Consider the following 21668-nt stretch of genomic DNA (forward strand, 5'->3'; position numbering starts at 1 on the left):
GCACCACAGAGCATCATCCCTTCAAGTCCTGTCAACTTTGGACCAGTGGTGTCACATATCATCACTGAGATTAAAATATAACTTGAGTGGATAACTGACTAGAGACACCTCGTAAAAAAGGTCGTAATGAGGATTTGTGTGACATAAAAAAATCCTGTGAAGTAGATCTAAGTTATAGTGTCCTCTCCTGGCTGATCAGGTTTTTATATTTGACTCACTTCTGGCTTTCAAACATTTCAAACTTACTTGAAATTGTGTGGAAAATAAAACATTTTTTTTTGCAATTAGTCTGTGCAGTGGCCCTTGATATCCTGCAGGGGGCAGTAGTAAGAGGATACAGACAGTGGAGGTGGTGGTGATTGCTGCAATGGTTCCAATGGGGATTGACTTCTGGGCATCACGCAGGTCTCCAGAGCGGTTGGAGCCAGCCATGATCCCTGAACAGATAGTCGAGCAGCAGACGTGATCAAGGTCATGGAGATTTACACAAACACAAAATCAATCACTTCCTTTACATGGAGAGCACTGATTCTGTGACTTCTGAGTGCTAACAATATAAATGTTAGATGAATAAAAATCACAGTAATCACACGCCAGCTGAGAAAAAAACAAAGATTTTCACCTGTCACAGAGGGGAAGTAGATGCCGACCAGCAGCGTGAAGAAGCTGGTGATGTCGGCCAACACGTAGCGGTTTGCGCTGGTCAGAGGATCATCAGGGTCTACCACAGACTCTAGGTTAGTTTTGGCAATCAGATCCCCTTTCTCATAGTAGGTCCCAAACAGGTTCTCTGTAGGGTGACAGGGACGAAGGGGAGAATTGGGTGAATGTTGTGTGTTAAAAAGGACACAAACATGCTCTCATTCCAGACTGCAGATCTCTACACAGCGATATAAACTAATAACAGTTATAAAATACAAAATACATATTTGCACAAGGTGTCACTCCATTAAATAGAATTATAACTGGCTAAACCAGTCATAATTAAACTGCAGCCCTGGTTTCAGAAGTCATTGATTATTTTGATGTTTGAGGGTCCTTTCGCTGATTAAATTTAAAAAAAAAAGCCACATTAAATCGACTTTGAGTCAATAAAACATGAACATTTCCAAGAGGTGTGAATAATTTTTTTAGGCACTATATAATCAGGGATTTTCAAATGTGGATCCTCAACAAAAGGCTCAGAGTTAGCCCTGTAATAACTGCTAGAGAGAAACAAGGTTAGGCTAGCTCTGGGCTGTCTGTTGCCGAAGGGCTGTTACAGTCAGCATCTGTTACTTTCTTCTGCTTTGACTTGTTGAAACGTTGTCATTTCATACAATCTATGAAAGACTTTTCAGCCCCATAAACAAGAGGTTCAGCAGCATAGCGAGAGTGAGAGGCTAGAATTTGTTTTCCAGTCGAGAAAAAGAGTGAGAATTGCTCTACATCAAATGTAACGATGCATAATGGAAACTATTCACATCACGCCATTGACGCCATTAAAGCAGTGAAAAAATGCAGTGACTCAGTGTCTGCATGGTTAGTTGAATTGATAACATTAGGAAGTGGCCTCCAGTTACTGACGAAGGTACCTCATATGAAAGGTGATACAGGTTTTTAGTTTTTAGATAGTTATACGTGTACTGTACATGGATGTGTGTATGTCTGGATGAACCAACCTGCCAAGATCCCACTGGTGACCCCTGGGATGCCCTGGATCTCAGTCACATTGTTGGCTGAGAAGAACTTGTCGCAGGTAGCGTTGAGGAGCGGTGAGTCACAAAACATGCGCCACAGCTGGGTGGTGACTGTCCCGTTAGCCGTCTCAACGGTCTTGGCACACACGTCAAACGTCTTCCACACCAAGGTACGGTTGCCCAAGATGCACACTCTGGAGAGAAGAAAAGCACAAAATGTCAGCGCTGTCGTAGCGTGTAAAATGTATCTGTGTGTGTTTGGTGTTATGACTTCTTTAGTAATGATCCAATATATTCAATCACAAAATGTCACTGCTTGCTTGCAATTTGATTTGATTCCATTCAGCACTACAGCAGCCCTGCAAATGTAAATAGTAAATAAGTAGATAAACAAAAAGTAAACACTAGAGCACTCAGTCAAAGAATGCAGCTTGTTTTAAACTTTTGCCTCAACAACATCTCTCCAGGAAGCATTGATTTAGTGATTTTTGCAGGTCAAAACAGGTCTAGACGTCTGGATTGAAAATGTGCAAAAGGGGGTTGAAAAGTAGACCTCTAGGGTTTATAACTGTTGGTTCATCATAAATCAGTACTTTAGTTGCTCAGTTCTGTAATATCATTGGCACATGGGGGAGAAGAATTGTGTGCTTGTGTTCCTACATCAGGTGTGAATTGTATGTGCCCAGGTGTGTTTCTCTGCCTGGCTGTGGATGTGTTTTGTGGCTAATCTTATATTCTGTTGGACCAGGGATGCTGGAAGTCAGTCACCGTTAGGGGTGATCAGAGGTCGATCTATAGAATGACGTCAATGAAAATGGCACGCGACATTCATGTTTAATTTGGAAGGCCGGGATAACTTTTATCTGATAGTTTTTAGCAACTATTTACAAAGATTTGAAAACATTTTGCACAACAGCAGCAAACATAAACACCAACATACTATAGATCAAAGCAGCCACAGCAACTACAGTCAACAGCTGCAAGGAGATGAAGAGGGAGCGACATTCCCCAGACTCCCTTAAAAAAATCACTCAATTTTGTGAGTTGTTGGGTCAGGAGAAGCTCAATTAACTTTATGAAATAATGTCTATGAAAAATGTGTAACACTTTTGGCCTTCTTGTAAATTCGGCAAATGTTATACATTAAGTTATTTCTTTCCTTGTGTAAAAAACGCAGTGTCCATTTGACCCAGCGATGTACGTGTTTATTTGGATCGAACAGAGACGTGTTACCCAATCACAAGTGGTCACTCGAGACTCATGTCCAGTCGCATAAAGCCAGGTGTGACATGAAGGACAGAGCTGTCCACGTGTGATCAGATCACCAAAGACACATTTAAATGCCATTGATAAACAGCTTATAAAATGCAGCGCAGTGAGGATTCAGACGTTTCATAGAGAAGATGAGCATATATAACGTGGATCTTCCTGTTTGTCAGTGTTAACAGAGACTCCAGTTTGCAGTAGTGTTCATACACTTGATGGATTAACCAGAGAATTGCAGAGTAACATAGAAAGTTTATATTATGTGGACACTCACGGGAATACGGGAGGGTCCACGGCGGTCTTGATGACCCCGGCGTAGACGGCCAGGATGGAGAGGATGACGCAGGCCAGGAACACCAGGGCCAGCTTGTTGACGTACTTGACGCCGACAAAGACCACAGTGGCCATGGAGGTCAATAGGATGGTGCCGTACACACGCATGTTGTTCAGCAGAGCGGCCTCTGCCTCGGCACCCTCCAGGCCCTCCAGGGGAAAGATGGCCGCTTGGGGCGCTATGTAGATCTGAAGGAGAGAGGTTATGTTATTATTTGTTTTCCCCTGTATACATCCTGGCAAAGCACAGCTGTATTTTTCTCATACAAAGTTCTATACAATTTAAGCGTAGCTCAAGGGCATCTTAGCGGTAGTTGTTCAGGGAGTGTTACTCATCCACTTTCCCTCCTCACTTTTCCCCGGCCTGTCTGGGGATTTAAACTGGCAGATTTCAGGTCACAAGCTTGCTCCTCTAGCTCATTGTTTACTGCTGAATTTAATAAATTTCACCGTGGCTAAAGAAAAAAAAAAAAAAAAGGCGAAATATAATAAAAGAGAGGTGAGAAAAGCATGAGGTGAGTGAGGAGGACAACTCTGTGAAGTGTGAAAACATGTGATGCTCACATTAACAGACCTCTACTGGAGCTCGAAGCAGCACACATAATTCTGCTCTGCTATTTTAATTCAGCTTAATTAAAGAACTCAAGCATGGTATTAGTATTCGAAATTAACTGCCATTATTACACTTTTACTACGGGTCAATCTAAGAATAGTCCCATCATATATAAAACGGTAAACCCCTAATTAGCCTGTCAGTATCTGTCATCAGCTTTAGATGATTCATGGCGGAGCCGTTACATAACGTGGGAATCTCTCTTTTTCTGTCAAATGATCATTTGGTTTCCACCCAAAACAGTTAAATCACCATGAAGGGGGAATAAAACTGAGAAGAAAAAAGCAGGGAGTCATGGCTCATTACGGTCATTCGGCTGGAGAAAGTGATCTGATGCTAAGAACAGCGTATCACTAGGCAAACAAATCTCCTGCTTCACTGTGAACTGTTCATGCTTCCCAAAATAGCAGCATCAGTTTGTGTTCTTGGCTTGGGTGGAAGGATGAAACATATTCAAATCAGCCTTCTCCAGATCCTTACAATTCTGCAGGGATTGTTATTTTACAATGGAAACTAAGCCAGCTTTGACCCAGAAGACAGAATTAACCTCCAGGCATGATCAAACTCTGCATATCCATTAGAGGCATCCAGAAGGAGAATAACGGAAGAATTTTTTTTTAAAAAAGAAAACACACTATGTTGATAACAGTGGACCAAAGTGATGAGAGCTGTTTCAAGGAATGGTCTTGTTACTCCGCCAGTGTCTTGATCGCTCGCTAATGCAGTATTTGCATAATTACCCAGTAGTCCATGCAGCATGGGGGACTGCAGTGGAAGAAATGTGGAATAAAAGGCAGAGGAGGAGGAGGAGGAAGAGGAGGAGGAGGAGGAGGAGAGGAATGAAGATCGAGATGAAAGATCCCTGCATTTCATCAGCCGATCGGAATTCACGTCGAAGAACACACATCTTGGGAAAAAATAGCTTCAAAGCACAGTGAGGAGGAAAATCAACTGAAGGAGAAGAACTCATGTGGCAGAGAGCGGCGCTTGTTAGAAGACACAGGGTTTTCTTTTCACGTTGGCCAATTCACCGTTAATTTCTCTGGACTGAAGTGTCAGTGACTGCAACAATCAAACAGCACAGCAGTTTGCTCAAGGAGAACAGAGACATCAAAAACTCCTCCTGGATGATATTCTGCTCTATTAGACTTTGATAAAAAACCTTTTAAAGACACAGTGAAACAAAAAAGCCAGTTCTCTTGATAAATGCAAAACACATGTAAAAAAAAAAGTTGTTTTTTTCATTTTTATGTAAAAATTCCTGTTTTCTCCTCCTCTAAAACATTACAATATTTTAATGACTTATACTTGAAGTTGGGGATTCATTCGTACATTTATCCGATAAAATGTGCCCATGATATTAAACTGCACTCAACCCTTGGCTCATGCCTCGTAGCCAGGGCATCACTTTTTTTGTGATGGGGACACAAGGGCTCAGATGAAAAAGACCTTTTTTTTAATGAGGTGATTGTATATGGTCAGAGTAGATAATTATGTTGGGAAAAAATAGCATTATAGCACATCAAAATTCATTTAATCTGATTTTATTTGATTTTTTAAAAACAAATTATGCTTTAAAAAGATTGATGGGGCAAAATTGGTCTTTTAAAAAGCAGTGGGGACATGTCCTCAGCGTCTTCGGTGTCAAGGACACCTGTGCCTCATAGTAGTTAGCAGAGCGATATCATGGGTCAACTCTCCTTAGATGAGAAGATTGATACCACTCTCATGTGTGCGCGCGCTACATATTAAGCTACTCTCAACATAGTAGTTAGCTTAGCTTAGCATAAAGAATGGAAACAGGCAGAAAGAGCTAGCATAGCTCAGTTCAAAGTTAACAAAATCCGCCTACCAGCACCTTTAAAGAACTAATTAACATGTTATGTCTTTTATCAAACCTCTCATCTAACTTGGCAAAACAATTTATGTCCAAAAACTTCTAACTGTTTATAAGCTAAGCGCTGACTGACTGATATAATATCCCTGCTCCCAAACAGAAATTGGCTCACATTAAGTTAACGTCAGATTGAATAATAAAGTGCAAAACAAAATTGTATCCCAGTCTGATTAGAAAAGTAGGCCAGATCTCAAAAAGACACTTAAATATCAATAACACTCTTTCCTGGTTAAATGAGAGAAGAGAAGACAGAAAGATTAACTGTATCCTCAGCAGACACCAGTGATTGGTTTTTGAATGCCTCTGTGCTTCTGGTTCTGTTTGGCTCATTGCCTCATATCATTGAACCATTTCCAACATTGGCACCAATTTTCCTGGACCAGAGCGACATGGAACCAAATCTTCTATGTATTACTGACGTAATTTGATCAAGAGGTCATATTCAGTGGCGGCAAACGCTGCACTTGCTGCACAGTGACATCGCCTTCCTCTCGAGAGCAGCTTTTGTGTCTGTGATCCCACTCTGACAAGTATGATGCTGCAGAGTTTACTACAGGGAAGGAAATGCTGTGATTTGAGTGGTCATCCTCTACTAACCTGGCAAAGCTATCCCATCATTTTCCCTTTCAATGCCACGGATGAATTAGCTTGAAATTGCAAGTAGGCTAAACAAAAGAGACAGCTGACAGTCCTCTACTTTACGCACATCAACGTGAACCCACTCACTGCGCTGTCATTGGTCTTTGTGTCTAATTTACAGTCTGAGAAAACTTGGCAGCTGTTCTGGAAATGTTGTCAAATTTTTCCACCCATTATTAACCAGAGTCGGTCTCAGAATAAATCTGTGGTGAGAGATAGGCCGCGCACCTGCAGAGAAATGTACTGTTTTATATCTACAACGTTTAATTTGTTATCAAGGTTGAGTCATTTGCAGGATGAGTCCCATGATCCAGGCTCCACTCCACACTGGCTGTTCAATGCTAATCCTATGCTAATCGATGCTAATGCTCACACTGTAAATACTTTCAATGGCGCAAAATTATACCCTTAAAAAATGATAAAGCAGACACCCTGATGATGACAGTAAGAGAATGCTAGAGGAGTAGAGAGGATGTTTCTCACCAGGAGGAGCTCAATGGCCCCCAGGATGTACATGGCTCCAGCGAAGGTGGTCCCCAGATAGAAACAGATCCCCACTGCTCCCCCAAACTCAGGGCCCAGGGAGCGGGATATCATGTAGTAGGAGCCTCCAGCTACACACAAACACAACCATGTTAACAGAAACACTCAGAGATATGTGTGGCCATTCTCTTTTAATGTGCAACTCTATGAAGCTCTCAAGGTGTTTTTCATTACTTAAGTATGTAAATCTAAATAAATTACGTGTTCTCTGCACATTACTTTACATTATTTAGGAGACAAAAAACCAACTCATTGGATTTAAGTTTGATATTTGAGTTGGGATGGGACGATAAAAGATTTTATAATGAATTGCGTTAAACAATAAGTTGATTATGGTGAATTTTCATTATCGGGATAATCATGTAAATCCTCAAATGAACGTCTTGAAAAAGTTGTCTAGCTCGCTGATGTACAGTCCTTTATTGGTTTGGATTATTATTGAATTGTCTAAACCTGTGGCTGAAGGCATGGCTTTCACATCGTACCCCCCATAAAAAACAAGTTACAGGTGCAATATGCAAGAATTGACCACCTGCGAAAAAATCATATATCAAAAATAGGGGACAGCAACTACTAACTGCTGCTAACTGTAGCTGCCGTTAGCTAGGTAGCTCAGTTAACCATGCAGCTAGCGGTCGTATTAGCTGACTCTGCTCAGACTGGGGGCTCGTTGCATCGGTGGAGTGTTGGTGTTGATCACTATCAGACATTCACCCTACAAAGTGGCTCGAGGTTAGCTGGTTAGCATGCTAACTTCAGTAGATATCTCTGCAACACAACACATCTTTGACATAATGCAATGTGAAATTTTCATATGCCTTTATTTTTTGCCACCACTTGGGGCTAAAAAATAATCATAATTAATGTCAGTTCATTTATTTTGTGCCATATAATGTAAAGATTGTTGACACATGGCAATTATGTTACCAGAGGCCTAAATTATGCCAGATGATTACTGAATTGTGAAATGATCAACCGGGAACCCCAGAGTTTTCATTTAATATCATTAATATATAACAAAGTTAAGTAGAAAATCAGGTTTGTGAAGCCATAACCTTTTTAATTACTATTTATTAATTAACTGTCACACTTGGACTTCATATCATATTTATATTGATCAACTTATAAGGTATCTGTGTGACTGCTGCTTCCCAATAGCTGTAATTTTAGTTGTGCTGTTCTTGTGACTCATCTTTTTTTAAACAGCGTTTGTATTTCCTGACGGCGTGCAAATGAATTAACCGAACATAAATAAATAGACCTTAATCAGCACTTCGCAGCAGCATAAAGGCTGGTACCAGTTATATCAGAGACAGTTATAATTGGCATACACTTCCACACTTCACCACAAGCCTGTAATTTGCTCTGACCCCTGCTGTACACACACCAACTGGTAAGACGCAGGCCATCATTACTACATAAACTCACATTATAAAATATAGCTATGCCCGCATAACGTGTGCATTAATGTGTCTGCATACAGATACAAACACATACATTTGTTTTAACATGTCGGGCAGTTGGCGGGCGTTTTATTTTGTGTAAATAACGTTGTGTGACGACGAGTTAAAGTGCACAAGATCCCAGACTAAAGCTTTAAATGTTTCTGGGGATATCAAGCTGCGCTGGGTGTAATGTGCCAAAAGCAATCAGTGAAAAGAGAAATTTAGAAGCGGACAGACTCAAACAGTGATGACTGTGTGGTGCCAGCGTCTGCTCACCCACCTGGCACTACTCCATTGGTAGCGATGGCACTCATCGAGATGGCAGTCAGCATGGTCTGCACAGAGAGGGAGGGGAAATGACAGAGGAGAAGAAAACAGAAAATTTAATCATATTTAACAACTTCTGCAAAAAATACTGTGGACAAAAAGAGTTTCTTGTAGAGTTTCTCATACCTAAACCCTTTCAAAAGTATAATTTATTGTCTTCTTTGCTAATTTTGCTAATTCAAGCAAATAAATGGGAGGAGTTTTTCACTCAATAAGTAAAGACTTTGACCTGCTGGTGGTGCCAAAGAAAAAGTTAAAAGATCACTTAAAGTCATTGAGATTTGTCCTCATGTACCACAATTTTATAACAATCCACTCAATCGTCGTTGACACATTTCAGTCTAAAGTGGACCACCAACCACAGACATTGTAATATGTAGATCAGTGACGCTAGCACGGCTAAGAACCATCCACTGTTTTAATATTTTGACTTCTGCCATTTAGTAAAAGTTAGTCCGAAGTTAACTTTCTAGATTCTCATTTCTTCCCAGTGATGTCCATCATAACAGTGTCAGGCCTGTGGTATATTATATCAAAACAGCCTGTGATGGAGTTTATGTAAGGACAACACAGATGTACCTCAGTGTTAAATGCTAAAGCGGCATGGTTGTTGATTAGATAAACAATAATGCCACTGGGCTTGTCAACAGCTGTCAGAGCACATTCAGACAGCCAATGACAACTCTAATGTAGCTCTGGTGTGGAGAGGGAGAAAAACACCAGAAGAAATGTAAGGGCATGCTAGAATGGAGAGCACCAGTTGCCTGCAACACAAACAGCCGGCCTTCACTGCCCTGCAGAGGAAGAGAGGCAGAGACGAACGCAGCGAGTGGAAGTGCAGGCCAGAAAAATAAAAAAAGACAAAGTGAGAAATGGAGAGAGAGATATCGTGTGTGACAGTACAAAGACAGCATTAAGATTTCATCATTCTTTCAAACGCTATTGTTGAATTTCTGAGTGTCTTTTCACATCGTCTGCACATGAAAGAGAGCGACGGAGAGAGGAAGAAGCATGAGGAGGAGAAGTGAGAGCAGGCTGTTAAAAAAAAAAAATAAAAAAAATCAGTGTCACCTCCTAAAACAGCTTTTAGTTTTATTTGCCTCTTTATTACTTCTCTGTAAATACTGCCTCACTGCTGTAATACTATTTTTCCAATGTCACTGTGCCTGTTTGCTAATGCATTTATTGTTTTAGTCACTGTTTCAATGTTTAAAATACAACTTTTTATAGTCCATTGTATTTTGATACAGCTGTTAGTGTGTGTGAGTGTTTCAGTATTGGATTTGTAAATAATACAACAGCAATACAAAAAAATATTTGTATCACATTTTTTACATTCACAGCCACAGCAACAGTGGTACGAGCCAGGTTGTTAAAATGTCAACTATGATAAACAGCTACTGTATGCTGTCAATCTAAAAAAGTTAAACATACGTCACATTATGAAGTTCAAATCTACTTTTCATCTTATCAGATTATTAATCAGAGCCTGACGGATACATCTAATAATTGTAATTAGTAACAGTAGTATAAGTTTTTAACGCTCAAAATAAAGTTTATCTCAGTTTAGTTTAGTTTTAGTTCAGTTTTGGCTTAATTTCATTACATTTCCATTTGATTTCATTACATTCAATTTCCAGTGAAGTTGACTATTATATGTCAGTTTACCAAACAAAGTTTACAATCAATATGTCTAATACATCTAAATAATAAAAGATAAACAAGGATACAAAAAGGGAAAAAAAACAGAGTTTAAGTCTACAGCCATGCTAGCAACTCTGTGAGACTGACTTGAAGCCATGTCAAGGTATTAGTTAAGTATTAGTGCCTGTCTAATAATGATATTATTGGCTAATTTTTTTTAACCTGTTCAAAAAGTTGTGATGATAAATTTCGTGTGTATTATAAGTGATATTAAGTGAAATAAATGTAATCAAACAAAAAACAAGTGACTTTATAAAAGGTTATTTCTTATTTCTTTTTCAATGACTGGAACCAGCTAGCCTGGCTCTGTAGGATCTTAGTTTAGCTTGTCAGCATGATAAAATTGAATAAATAGCAGAGAACAAAGTGCAGCTGAGACTGAGAGGAATTTTATTATTCATACAGTTATTTGGACAAAAACCATTATATTGGCAGCGTGCAAGAGTTAACTTTAAAGATATGCCTGTATGTCTAATCTTTAATATCCTTAAATGTAATTCTTATTTTTATGTTGTTCTTATTTTTTAAACACACTGATGTAAGTGTTGGCTTTAAAAAATCCAGCATCTCTCAGGCTCTATTATGAATTCAGTGGCTTAATGTGTTTGATGCTAAGTGCTTTGCACTCATAAATGTCATAAAACCATAACTACTGTTGTACTACTACTACAATTATTAATAACAATGATGAATAATAATGGTTATTTTTCCTATCCTATATTTAACTATTAGTATGTGGACATTGCTGTGGTGCTCAAGAATGAAATCACAACATTTTCCCTGTTACGAACATTATTTTATCATAGAGCATTAATAAAAGCAACAGAGAGTGTGAGACGTTTCATGGGAGTCTGGTGAGTCCCAGCCGGTTATGTCGGACTATCATTGCGTCTGGCTCTATGAAGGCTGTAATGTGGTTAGTGTCACCTGAGGGCCCGATGGACTGACGATCAGGAGTGAAGACTGAGTGGGACTGGGCTCTGTTCCTCTCTCTAATCTGGTCATAATGAGGCCACAAGCTCCTCTCCCACCACAGCAGATAAGACAGTAATTGTTTAAGTGTTTTATCTGATGTGGGAAGCAGCCATGCAGAGGTACTCCATCGCATACTGAGTCAGTGAATCACCACACCACAACTGTACATGGATTTATAGGATTAAGACTTAATAGTACAGTTAAATATGGTTGATGTACTGTACATTAGATTTAATACATAGCTCTGAATTATAGATATTACAGTAATTGTAAGAAACAACAAAACTATGAGTAGAAACGAGTCATTTTCCCAAAAGCCTTGATTTTGTCTTTAAAAACATAAATAACCACGTATGATGCACATGTATGTGCGGTTTGACAGGTGCAGCTACAGTAACTATTTATCCCTTTCATGAGATAGCTTTGGATGGATATCATCACTACCCATTAATCAGATTTACCATTTTTTTTCCAGTGTTAACAATGTCTACAAGACGTGCTTCTGTCTGGATCATAACAAGCTCCAGACAGGATACGGTGACCTTTAGAAACTCATTCAAGCATTTTGTCTCTGGCGAGATTGGTAATTTCACTTCTGTCCTCTGGTTAGTTCCTCATGCTCTGTCTGTCATTTTCAAGCTCTTTTTTTAAAGTGAAATCCTCTGTGGTCACTTTACCTTTACTTTTAGCACTGTCCTACTTTTGTTGCACATGACCCTCCGGGCGTCACTGCAGACAGAGACGTTAACAAATGTCATCAATCGGCTGCTGTCAGGAACACAAAAGATGACTTAGACTGACCTGCAAATTTTGGACTCGGAGTAAATACAAAATAGTTTAGTCATGTAAATGAACCTGATGTGTCCTCAGAGCAGATGTTGTGGATTAAATATCTACAATTTAAGACCAACATTTTCTTCTTTTTGCATCTTATTTTCCCTGGTCAGATGATTGATAGCCAAAAAGCCCAACTACTTCACCCGATGACCTCGTGTGTGAATCAGCAGCTGATTGGTGGACTGACACTGGAGGCAGCGGAGTTCTGCAGGATGAGCAGCATCTTTTTTTCCCACTGACCCAGAGCCTGTGGCCTGTTTTTATCGTCCCACTTTCAGGCAGTACAGGTAACCTAAAACTGTGAAGGTTTCAGAGTTTGCCTGATGTACACCGTACTCTGGATTGCTAACACTATGGAGCCTCTGTGAGCGCCTTTACCTCCAAAGTCACATGCACCCACATGCCTTCTGGCCTCCACGCGTGCCAGTAGAAAACGCCAGATTATGCCGCCTCGCCATCTGTCTTGTTCGTATGTGGTACAACAGTAGACAGCTTACATATCAGACAAAAGGGGCGATTTCCTTCCAAGGCAGTGTGAATGCTAGTGAAACTTGATTAATTGCTAAGCCATCAGGATTACGGGCTGAGCCCGAGGAATGTATTTGATGAAGAAGCTAATTTTCGTTTTGAAGAAATGTCTTCGCGCTGATTTACCCGCGACACTGACTGCAGAGGACACTTTAGGTCTGTTACTTCCCAAAGCTACAGACAAACTCTGATTTGGCCTTTAATCGACCTCCGCAGTTGAGCAGAAATTGGTTTTGACAGGAATGGAGTTTTTCGCGCTGCCCTGAGAGCGAGCTTAATTAGCACGCTTCATTACACAAATGCAGAATAGTTTGTCAAGTACAACTTCATCAATTCACATACAATGGTACGGTCGATTTTCTATTTTCAGTGTGTTGTTTATCACTTGAAATCCCCAGTGAATGGTAGAAGGCAAACATGTCAGGCGAAGGTGACGGAGGTGATTTTTACTTTCCGACTGACGTCGGGGATCTGAGCACAGGAGGACGAGATGCAGCTGCGTGAGCGGGAGAAGAAAAGAGGTGGCGAAGCGGGACAAAAATTGGACTGTAGGTGGAAAGAGAGGGAGAGAGAGGCAGAGGAAGCAAAAGAGAGGAGAGGAGAAGAGAGAGGGGAAATAATGAGACAGTAAAATGAAAAAAGGGTTGGAGAAATTGAGGAAGCGAGAGAGATGAGAGTAAAAAATGAAAGGGATGAGGGGAGAAAAGCATCCTTAGCATTTAAATGAGTCACGACAGAGGGCAGACCACCCTTCCCCTCGCAGCATTTGGATTCAAGACCTGGAAGTAATGAGGAGGGCCAAACAACAGATGACTTTCCATCGAGAATATTAAACCTCATTTTATCTCACTGACAAGCCTGCATTCATTATCCGGGCTAAAAATACACACACGCACCACATGTTTGAATATACCGGCTTGGAGAACACCGTCTGCAGTCACACACTGACGTTTTACATGCTTGTGTGTATAATTTCATGGTTAATGGAATAACGTGTCAGAGCTGTTCCTCACGCCGGCACATTCCTCGTATAATAATGGTTCGGTGGCTCGTTAATATTCTGTCAAAATGCAGCGTGACGGAAAAATAACAGCGTGGACAGATATGTGCTGCTGTGATTGAGCATCTAATGAAAAGTGCTCTGTCAGTGATATCCCATCATGCATTCACGTGAATAAAACATGGGGTCACGCTGTTTATCATCGAGCCTTACAGCACGCGTGATTCCTTCCCACTTCAAGTCCTGTGGATTTCACTAAGGTGGAGATCACTATATACATGTATGCACACACACACACACACACACACACACATGCACACACACACTCTTGTGGTGTGTTGCTGGCAACCCCTGGAGGACTGGGTGGTTATGTGTTATGTAAGGAGCTCAAGAGGAGAGAGGTGGGGGTTTCTCACACACCGTTCACGCTCAGGCTTATCGCCCCGGGGCTCTGCAATGAGCACGGTGTGACTGATAAGAAACGAGGGCGTGTGTGTGTGAGAAAGACAGAAATGGTGAGAAAAGAATGAGCGAGAGAAGCACTGAGGAACAGAATGGATGTATAAGAGGTTGAATTCTCCGGTATATGACATGTAACGACATTACAGTGTGTGAGCATGAGAGATTTAGCATAGTGTGTGTGTGTGTGTTTGTGTGTGTGTGTTGCATGGCTTCCTTTTAAGTGTGAGCCAGCTTTGATCTGCTTCTTCTCTTTTTTTTAACACACTGCACAATTTCTGAAGCTATCTTTAGTATAAAACAGAATATATTCCTGATTAGAAAATAAACATATAAACAATTAAACTGGGTTAAACGTCTCTGGAGCTGCAACGATTAATAACTTTGCCGTCAAAATAATCGACAACTATTTGGATAATCGACTCATCGTTTCATGTAAGAACATTTAAAATCAATCATTGCGGTAGATTTCTGTACTCTGTCCTCGATTTAATTTTTTTGACCCTCTTCCAGAAAAATGCCTGTACAACAGTAACATCTCATGTCAGTTTTCCAATGAGTACAATATTTAAAACAGTCAAAAAAACGACATACTGCTCTCTTCCAGTGTGCCGTTTCAAAGCGCTGTCTTTACTGTCACAGAGAACATTATTGGGAAGCATATTGCCTGTGTGTCTGTGCAGGCAACTTTGCTATGGTTGGGATTTGAGGGGGTTGTTCTATAAATACACTCTGTGCTAGAGGAGAATCTAGGCTGCACAAACACACAGACATGCCAACATACAGTCCTGCTATAACGCACACTGCAAACCAGAGAAGAGACACACAACCCTGACAGGCTGATAGACGGCACAGTTTGAATTAAGCTGCCCTGTACGACAACATAAACATACATAATAACTATTTTCTCCCGAATGGATAAAATGTAGGGCGTTCAGTTAGGAGCCACATTATATGTTCCCTGACAATCACATGCATCAAACAAGTCAAACACAATCAGCTTGTAACAGCCACTCAGATCACTGACAGCAACGCTGCCAATCCTGTGGGACACTGTCTTTTGTAATTCGAGTCTGAAGGCCACGACACGGTGTCAGTCCAGCACCAAAGTCACTCTGACACATGACAGCTCCGTGGCGCTGACATTAATGGGAACCAGGGAACATCACAGTGTGTCATCATCCATTTTGTTCTTTTCACAGATCGAATGATGAATCTTTAAAGTACAACTGGAGCAATGAAAGAGCGGCCGCTTCCTTCGTTCCCTTCCCTGCATACCTCAAATGGAAGCTTGTGTGGTACAAAATCTCTGAAGATAGCCTTCACAGCTAATGTCATGTGACTGCAGTTACAGCCACATGTCCAGTATGATCAAACTGGCTAAAATAAGACAAACGTCAAAACTTCTCCCCTTGAAATTTGTTGGGTTGGAAGCAGGATCAATATTACGAATCATTAAAGTAAAAATAGTTGTTATTTCCCAAAGGAAATTAAGCTCTAAAACTCTTAACTATGTTAATGTGCGAAGAGGCTGCAGTGCTTGTCACATGTTGGTCCACATCTCAGGCAGTGATGAACCTATGATGATGATGATGATGATGATGATGATGATGATGATGATGATGATGATGATGATGATGATGATGATGATGATGATGATGACGATGTGGGTTTGGAATTGTATCTTCTGCAGTCGTGTGTGTGTATATGGATGATTCAGATGTGATGTGTCTGGGGATGTTCTGATTCTGTTTTCTTCTTGTTGTCAACAAATCACATCAAACGACCAAAACCAGGGCACCCTGGTAGCTCATCTGAGCGTGCAGTCCATGTGTGGAGGCTGAGTCCTCAGCAGCGGCCCAGTTTTGATTCCCACCTGTGGCCCTTTGCTGTGTGTAAAGTTTCAACATATCCGTGGTTTGCAGAAAACCACTTGCAATTGTGTTGGGGTATTTAATGTCCCCTTATTTCTCTCTCCAAACTTTACATAACCTCACTGACTAGCAGATCCATACAATCCAAGTCTCCGGAAGCCTTGGGATCCCAAAAATATTTACCCCCTTGATGCATGGTCGAGCTTGTGCACCCACTTTAGACAGGGTGCAATGCGAGCTGTATGGAGCCATTTTGTGTGTTTTGTGTGCTGTTTTGCTGTGAAGCTCTAGAAATGTTTTTGTGGGATACAAAACTTTATCCAACTTTCATCGGCATGAGAGTAAATAAATAATGACTGCATTTTTATTTTTGGGTGAACTTATCCTTTAAATCTAAGCTTTAAACAGGAGGAAGTTGGACAAACTAATTAGGAATGCTGACTTTGTGCTCAGGTGTTTTTTATACTCCACAGAGGAGGTGGGAGAGAAGAGAATTACAGCCCAGAGTTAATCTCATGTAGGATGTTACGTTATATGTAGCGTTTACTACCATATCTACATATTTCAAGATGGGGAAAATTTATGGAACCATTTACGGGTAAAATTACCAGATGGGAATGTGGGTTTTTGGCTAATCCAGCGAAAGAAACATCTCATATATCAAGGTACTTCATCACATTCCTAAAAGAGTTATAAAAATGCTGCTCATTGATTTGCAGCATTGCGCACGATGGCCCAAACCAGCAGAAGATTCAGTATTAAAGTGAAAGCTGTAGTATGAATGATACATTCAATTTTCATGCTAGACTACCCAACCCCTCTCTTCATTCTTCAATCTCCACTGCCCTCAGTGAAGGTAATAATGGTGAACATCTGGTATCTTTTACTGCTGCACAGCTCATTACCCCGTCCTCTCTCTGCTGCCATGTACGCAGTAATATGCTTCCATCCAATTTATTGACACTTTTAAATGTGTGCCCGTCTGAATTCAGGATAAACCAGGTCAGCGACAGTGTGCTGCGACCGGTGGGCTAAAATAAAGGTAGGTAACACACTCACTGTGGCACAGCACATGAAGACGATGATGAAAGTCCCGATGACACCTCCGATTCCCACCAGCCAGGTCATCCTGAGGAAGAGGATCACACCGAAGATGTTCTGGATGCATGGCAGGTAGACACCCATCAGAGTGCCGAGCTGGGGGGCCTGGAAGAGGATGAGGAGAGAGGTTATTCAAACTTGTTAAGATTTCATGGATGAAAGAGGTTAATAAATAAGCTTTATTTGCATTTCCCAGACATAGCTTGTTATTTTGCCTGCACTGTAACAACTTTTTTTTTTCTTGTAGTTTTGATGCATTTGAGGATTAAAATGTAGTTTTAAAGAGAAACACTACACGTGAATAAGGGGAAAAAAAACAAAAAACAAAAATAGGTATCACCATTAAACTTTCCTAGTTGATTACTTACATTGGGACTGTGTTTTTTGTTTTTTTCCACAAAATACAAGTTTTCTGATATTTTCTGATAATTTTGTTTAAAAGTGTTTAAAATGTCATTTTTGGGAAGAAATTTTAATCAGAAGAGTAAAATCTTCCTTTCATGACTGGATAAACTGCATATTCAAACTGACCTTAAAAAGGACAACACAGTTTCATACTCTGTTTATATGTGGCGGACCCTGCCACCCTTGAGGCTTTAAACAGTGTTCTGGGGACCTTATTTTCCTCAAAGGAAGGTTTATGTATTCAGCTATGGAAATAATACATATTTCTGAGTTTGTATTATTACCTTATTAATATTGTAAATATTACAATTCTGAGTTTCTGAATTTCCCTTTGATATGCAAATAAGGCATTGTTTCATTTCAGTTGCTACATTTCCAGAAGAGAAATCTGAACATTGGATAGAAGTTCAAAATATTTTTTATTTTGTTGACATATAAGAGTTGCAGCTTTATACAGAAGGGAATTTCAGATATTTCTTTTTTATCACTCATCAATCAGAAAGTACTTCAAACAGCAGACGTCACAAGACACATCACATTTTTTTAGGAATAAAATGTTACACAAATCGGGCTATGAATGAGACATGAACAAACCCCTCTGTAAAGTCCTTTAGGTTATAGAAAGGCATATAACTGTAAAGGTTGGTGTCTGTAAGTGTTGCTGAAGTTGAGATTTCTGGTTCAGAGTATGAGAATAAAAAAAAAACAAAACAAAAAAAACTTAAAGACATGTATTGTAAAACACATGAACAGGTGAACAGGTATTGTGAACAGGTAAAAATGTTAGCTTATAGGCCAAGATATGACCATGAACATGTATTTTGGATGTTTCCCTCTCGCTTCTCTGTAAGAAGACGTGTTATGAAAACACAATGTTTTCACCTGTCGCGTCTCCCCTTAATGTTGAATCTCTGACGGCTATCAGACCACAGGAGGTAAATGCTTAGCTTAGAATCACTCGTTTATTCGCCTGACACACCAGATGTGCAGCACTCGCTGAATGACTCCTGCTTCACTTTGGCCGTCTAAGTGAATCAATGAAAGTCAACACAGCAGCCGTGCATGCTGGGAGTCACAGTGTGCATATTTGCTTGTAGTTTCTTTGCCTTTTTTTCCCCTCAGAGGGTGACGTGAAAAGAAAACAGAACACAGAGACAATACAGTCTACAGATGGCCACAGTGCCATCGAGGCAAAACAGACATTTACTTGTAGGACTTCACAGATTGTTACTTTCAAAGGCCCAATTTGTAATTTTAATATGGTGCTCAGGGATTGAAGTAGCTGCTGTTGCAACATTACTGAAGTTTTCATTTTTTATTTATTGCTAACGTGCTTTTTCTACAGAATAATGTCAGTGTTAACAGATTCTTTGTTTCTCTCCTTGTTATTGTTCTTCCTAATATGAATTTTGACCTTGCAAGTTATTTCATTATCTAAAAACTTAAATGATTCTGTCGCCTCCATCTACATCATCTGACAAATTGCACCTTTTAATAGCTGTTTTATAATTTCAGGGTTTTCCATATTGCTTTCTGTAAATCCTTTGTTGATCTTCAGAACAATACTTCCTTTCGAGTCAAGAAAACAAAGAAAACTCTGAGATCAGGAGGCAGCAGAGGGACCAATCTTCTCAATGGATGGATGGATATTATTCTATTTCTTTTCAGGCTCCTTGCAGTGGATTTGTTCTCGTTGTTTTTGCTGCAGTGCTGTCCCTGGTGTGGATCAGTGGACAAAGAGAGAGCTGCTCTGAACGTCCCCATACAGAACCAGAATCAGCTTCAAGGCCGATCCATCGAAGGCAATTACTGACACTTTGAGACTGAAGATGTATTTTATCGCACTTCACGTTGATTAATAGCTGTTTTCTTTTCCTGAAGGTTTTAAGGAGTGTGTGTTTGTACGCACCTATTTATTTGTGTACCGTTTATGCATGTGCGTGTGTGCACCAACGTGATGGCATGTATTAAATCTGAAGGACACATCAGCTGACCCTGTACATAATAGAGAAATATTCATTTCCTGCTCAAGGACAGCTCGGCCAATGAAGGGTAATTATGCCGATATCAAGCCATGACCCATTTTACCAAGCGAGAGCACAGACCTTAACTGTCACATCATTACATCACAGATGCTGCATCTCTGCGCTTAAATGCAGACAAACAGGATGAATAGAAAGCTGATTAGCTGTGGTTTATGTCAGTTAAGATGTTATTACAAGTGAGGATTTGTCACAAAAAGCGGTGTTTATTCCTCAGATTGGAAACAAAATGGAGCCGGACGACAAGAATTCATCTCATATGAGCAGTTTCAGCAAAATAAGGATTAGCATCTGTGTTACTTAGTCAAGCTGTTTGTTGTGTTATTTCAGTTCGGTCTACCAAACGCTTTTTTTTAGAATATTGTTGAACTACTAAATTGTACATTTTTTAGATATTGTTCTGAGTTGTGTCTTGGATGGATGCCTGTGTAGAGTGTTTTAACTTCCTGCTTCAGTGCCTGCTATTTTTCTTTGTCTGTAGCTAACAAGAACAAACTCAGTAAGATTGTTAAAATGTCTAGCAAGACCGCGAGTCAATAACAACACAGAATGTCACTGCTTTGAGAGACCCGAGTGGCTGTTTTGTTTCTATCATTCACGAGATATTTTTTAACTAGGGACCATGTGTTTTAGCATTTTCAACAATGCACCACTGGGTATTTTTAAGGAGACCTTGGGACAATTTCCAGCTGTGTTTGTGATAACAATAACCAGATATTTTTGACAAGACTTTGGGACATGTGAAGCCAGGTTTTGGTATTTTAAGCCAAAACACGATTCGTTCCTTAACCTGGTTTTTGTGCCCACACCTAATCAGATCAAAAGCACATCATTATTTAGACAGAAAATATAAAACTGAACCTAAAGAAATGCAAAGACGTAACTTAAAGAAATGTAAAGTTTCAAGATATCCATGGCTTGCACAAACTTAAATTGCCAACATTTCTTTTGGCAATAGGGTTGTATAAACAGTGTCTGCATGAAGTAATTTGTCAAATTTTTTTGGTTCTGCTCATGGTCACAATTCTTTAAAAGCCAAATCTAATTAAATTAACTTTTACATTTATGTGAAAAAAGCCTATTGCAGACTCTTGAAACTGTCAAATATTGACATCAAGCTCAAAGTCTAATATCAGTCAGAAAGCTTTTATCTTGTCTTATGTCTCCAGAATTCATCATAAAATAATGATTTGCTTTAGAAAGTACCTCTAACACTCAGTGAGGGCTACTAATATATTTCTTTAAAAGTGCTTCACTCTAACAGGATGGACACTACACAAGATGGAGGAGTTCAAACGCAGCCCTGCACTGGAAAGCGACAGCAGATGCAGAATTCATAAACCAGACTTTTAATCAAATCATCCTGACAAGTGGCTGACATCAAATGAATAATATTGTGTGTGATGCTACAGTATGTGATTTGTTTGGAGAGGCTCGCTTTCCAGCATTAATAATGCACTGTTTGCCGGGCGGAGAGGAGAGAGCAGGAGAGAGAAGCAGAGAGAGAGAGAGAGCAAGTCCAAACAGGACCAGCAAATATAATTATCTTCTAATTTCCTTCAGATAAACAACAGAGCAAGAGCTCACACTCAGAACTGTAATTAGCGAGCTTATCACTTTGGAAACCTGGCTGTGAAGAGCGGCAAATGGTTTATGAACATGTCAAATTGAATCATATCATATCCTATCCTATATCATATCATATCATATCATATCATATCATATCATATCATATCATCTCATCTCATATCATATCATATCATGTGGTATGTGCACATATACGGCATCACTTATTGTGCTACATCTTCACTTGATTATGACAGTAATGCAACATGATATGCAGTAGCATGACATGTATGTACTCAGGCAGTTAGCTATAAACATGTAGTCTGCACCATCTGTCAGAAAAACTGAGAAAAAAAGAATGGATCAGGTGTCATATCTATTTAAAATTTCAAACTGTACCTTATATATCCCCATTTTAACATCTCAACACTGTAG

General features: G+C 39.9%; 1 protein-coding gene across 2 annotated transcripts in view; it reads right to left on the bottom strand.

The window, feature by feature from the left end:
* Positions 1-21668, bottom strand: part of slc12a5a (solute carrier family 12 member 5a) — a 152748-nt gene that overhangs the window by 11432 nt on the left and 119648 nt on the right. For both annotated transcript variants that reach the window (XM_073468366.1, XM_073468365.1), the window contains exons 4-10: positions 17179-17325; positions 8696-8750; positions 6911-7041; positions 3220-3467; positions 1662-1873; positions 623-790; positions 339-437 (exon numbers count right to left, since the gene is read on the bottom strand). In XM_073468366.1, coding sequence (XP_073324467.1) covers positions 339-437; positions 623-790; positions 1662-1873; positions 3220-3467; positions 6911-7041; positions 8696-8750; positions 17179-17325 — 1060 coding nt within the window. The remainder of the gene's footprint in view (positions 1-338; positions 438-622; positions 791-1661; positions 1874-3219; positions 3468-6910; positions 7042-8695; positions 8751-17178; positions 17326-21668) is intronic.

The sequence above is a fragment of the Pagrus major genome, chromosome 6 (assembly GCF_040436345.1).
Source record: "Pagrus major chromosome 6, Pma_NU_1.0".
Taxonomy (NCBI): domain Eukaryota; kingdom Metazoa; phylum Chordata; class Actinopteri; order Spariformes; family Sparidae; genus Pagrus; species Pagrus major.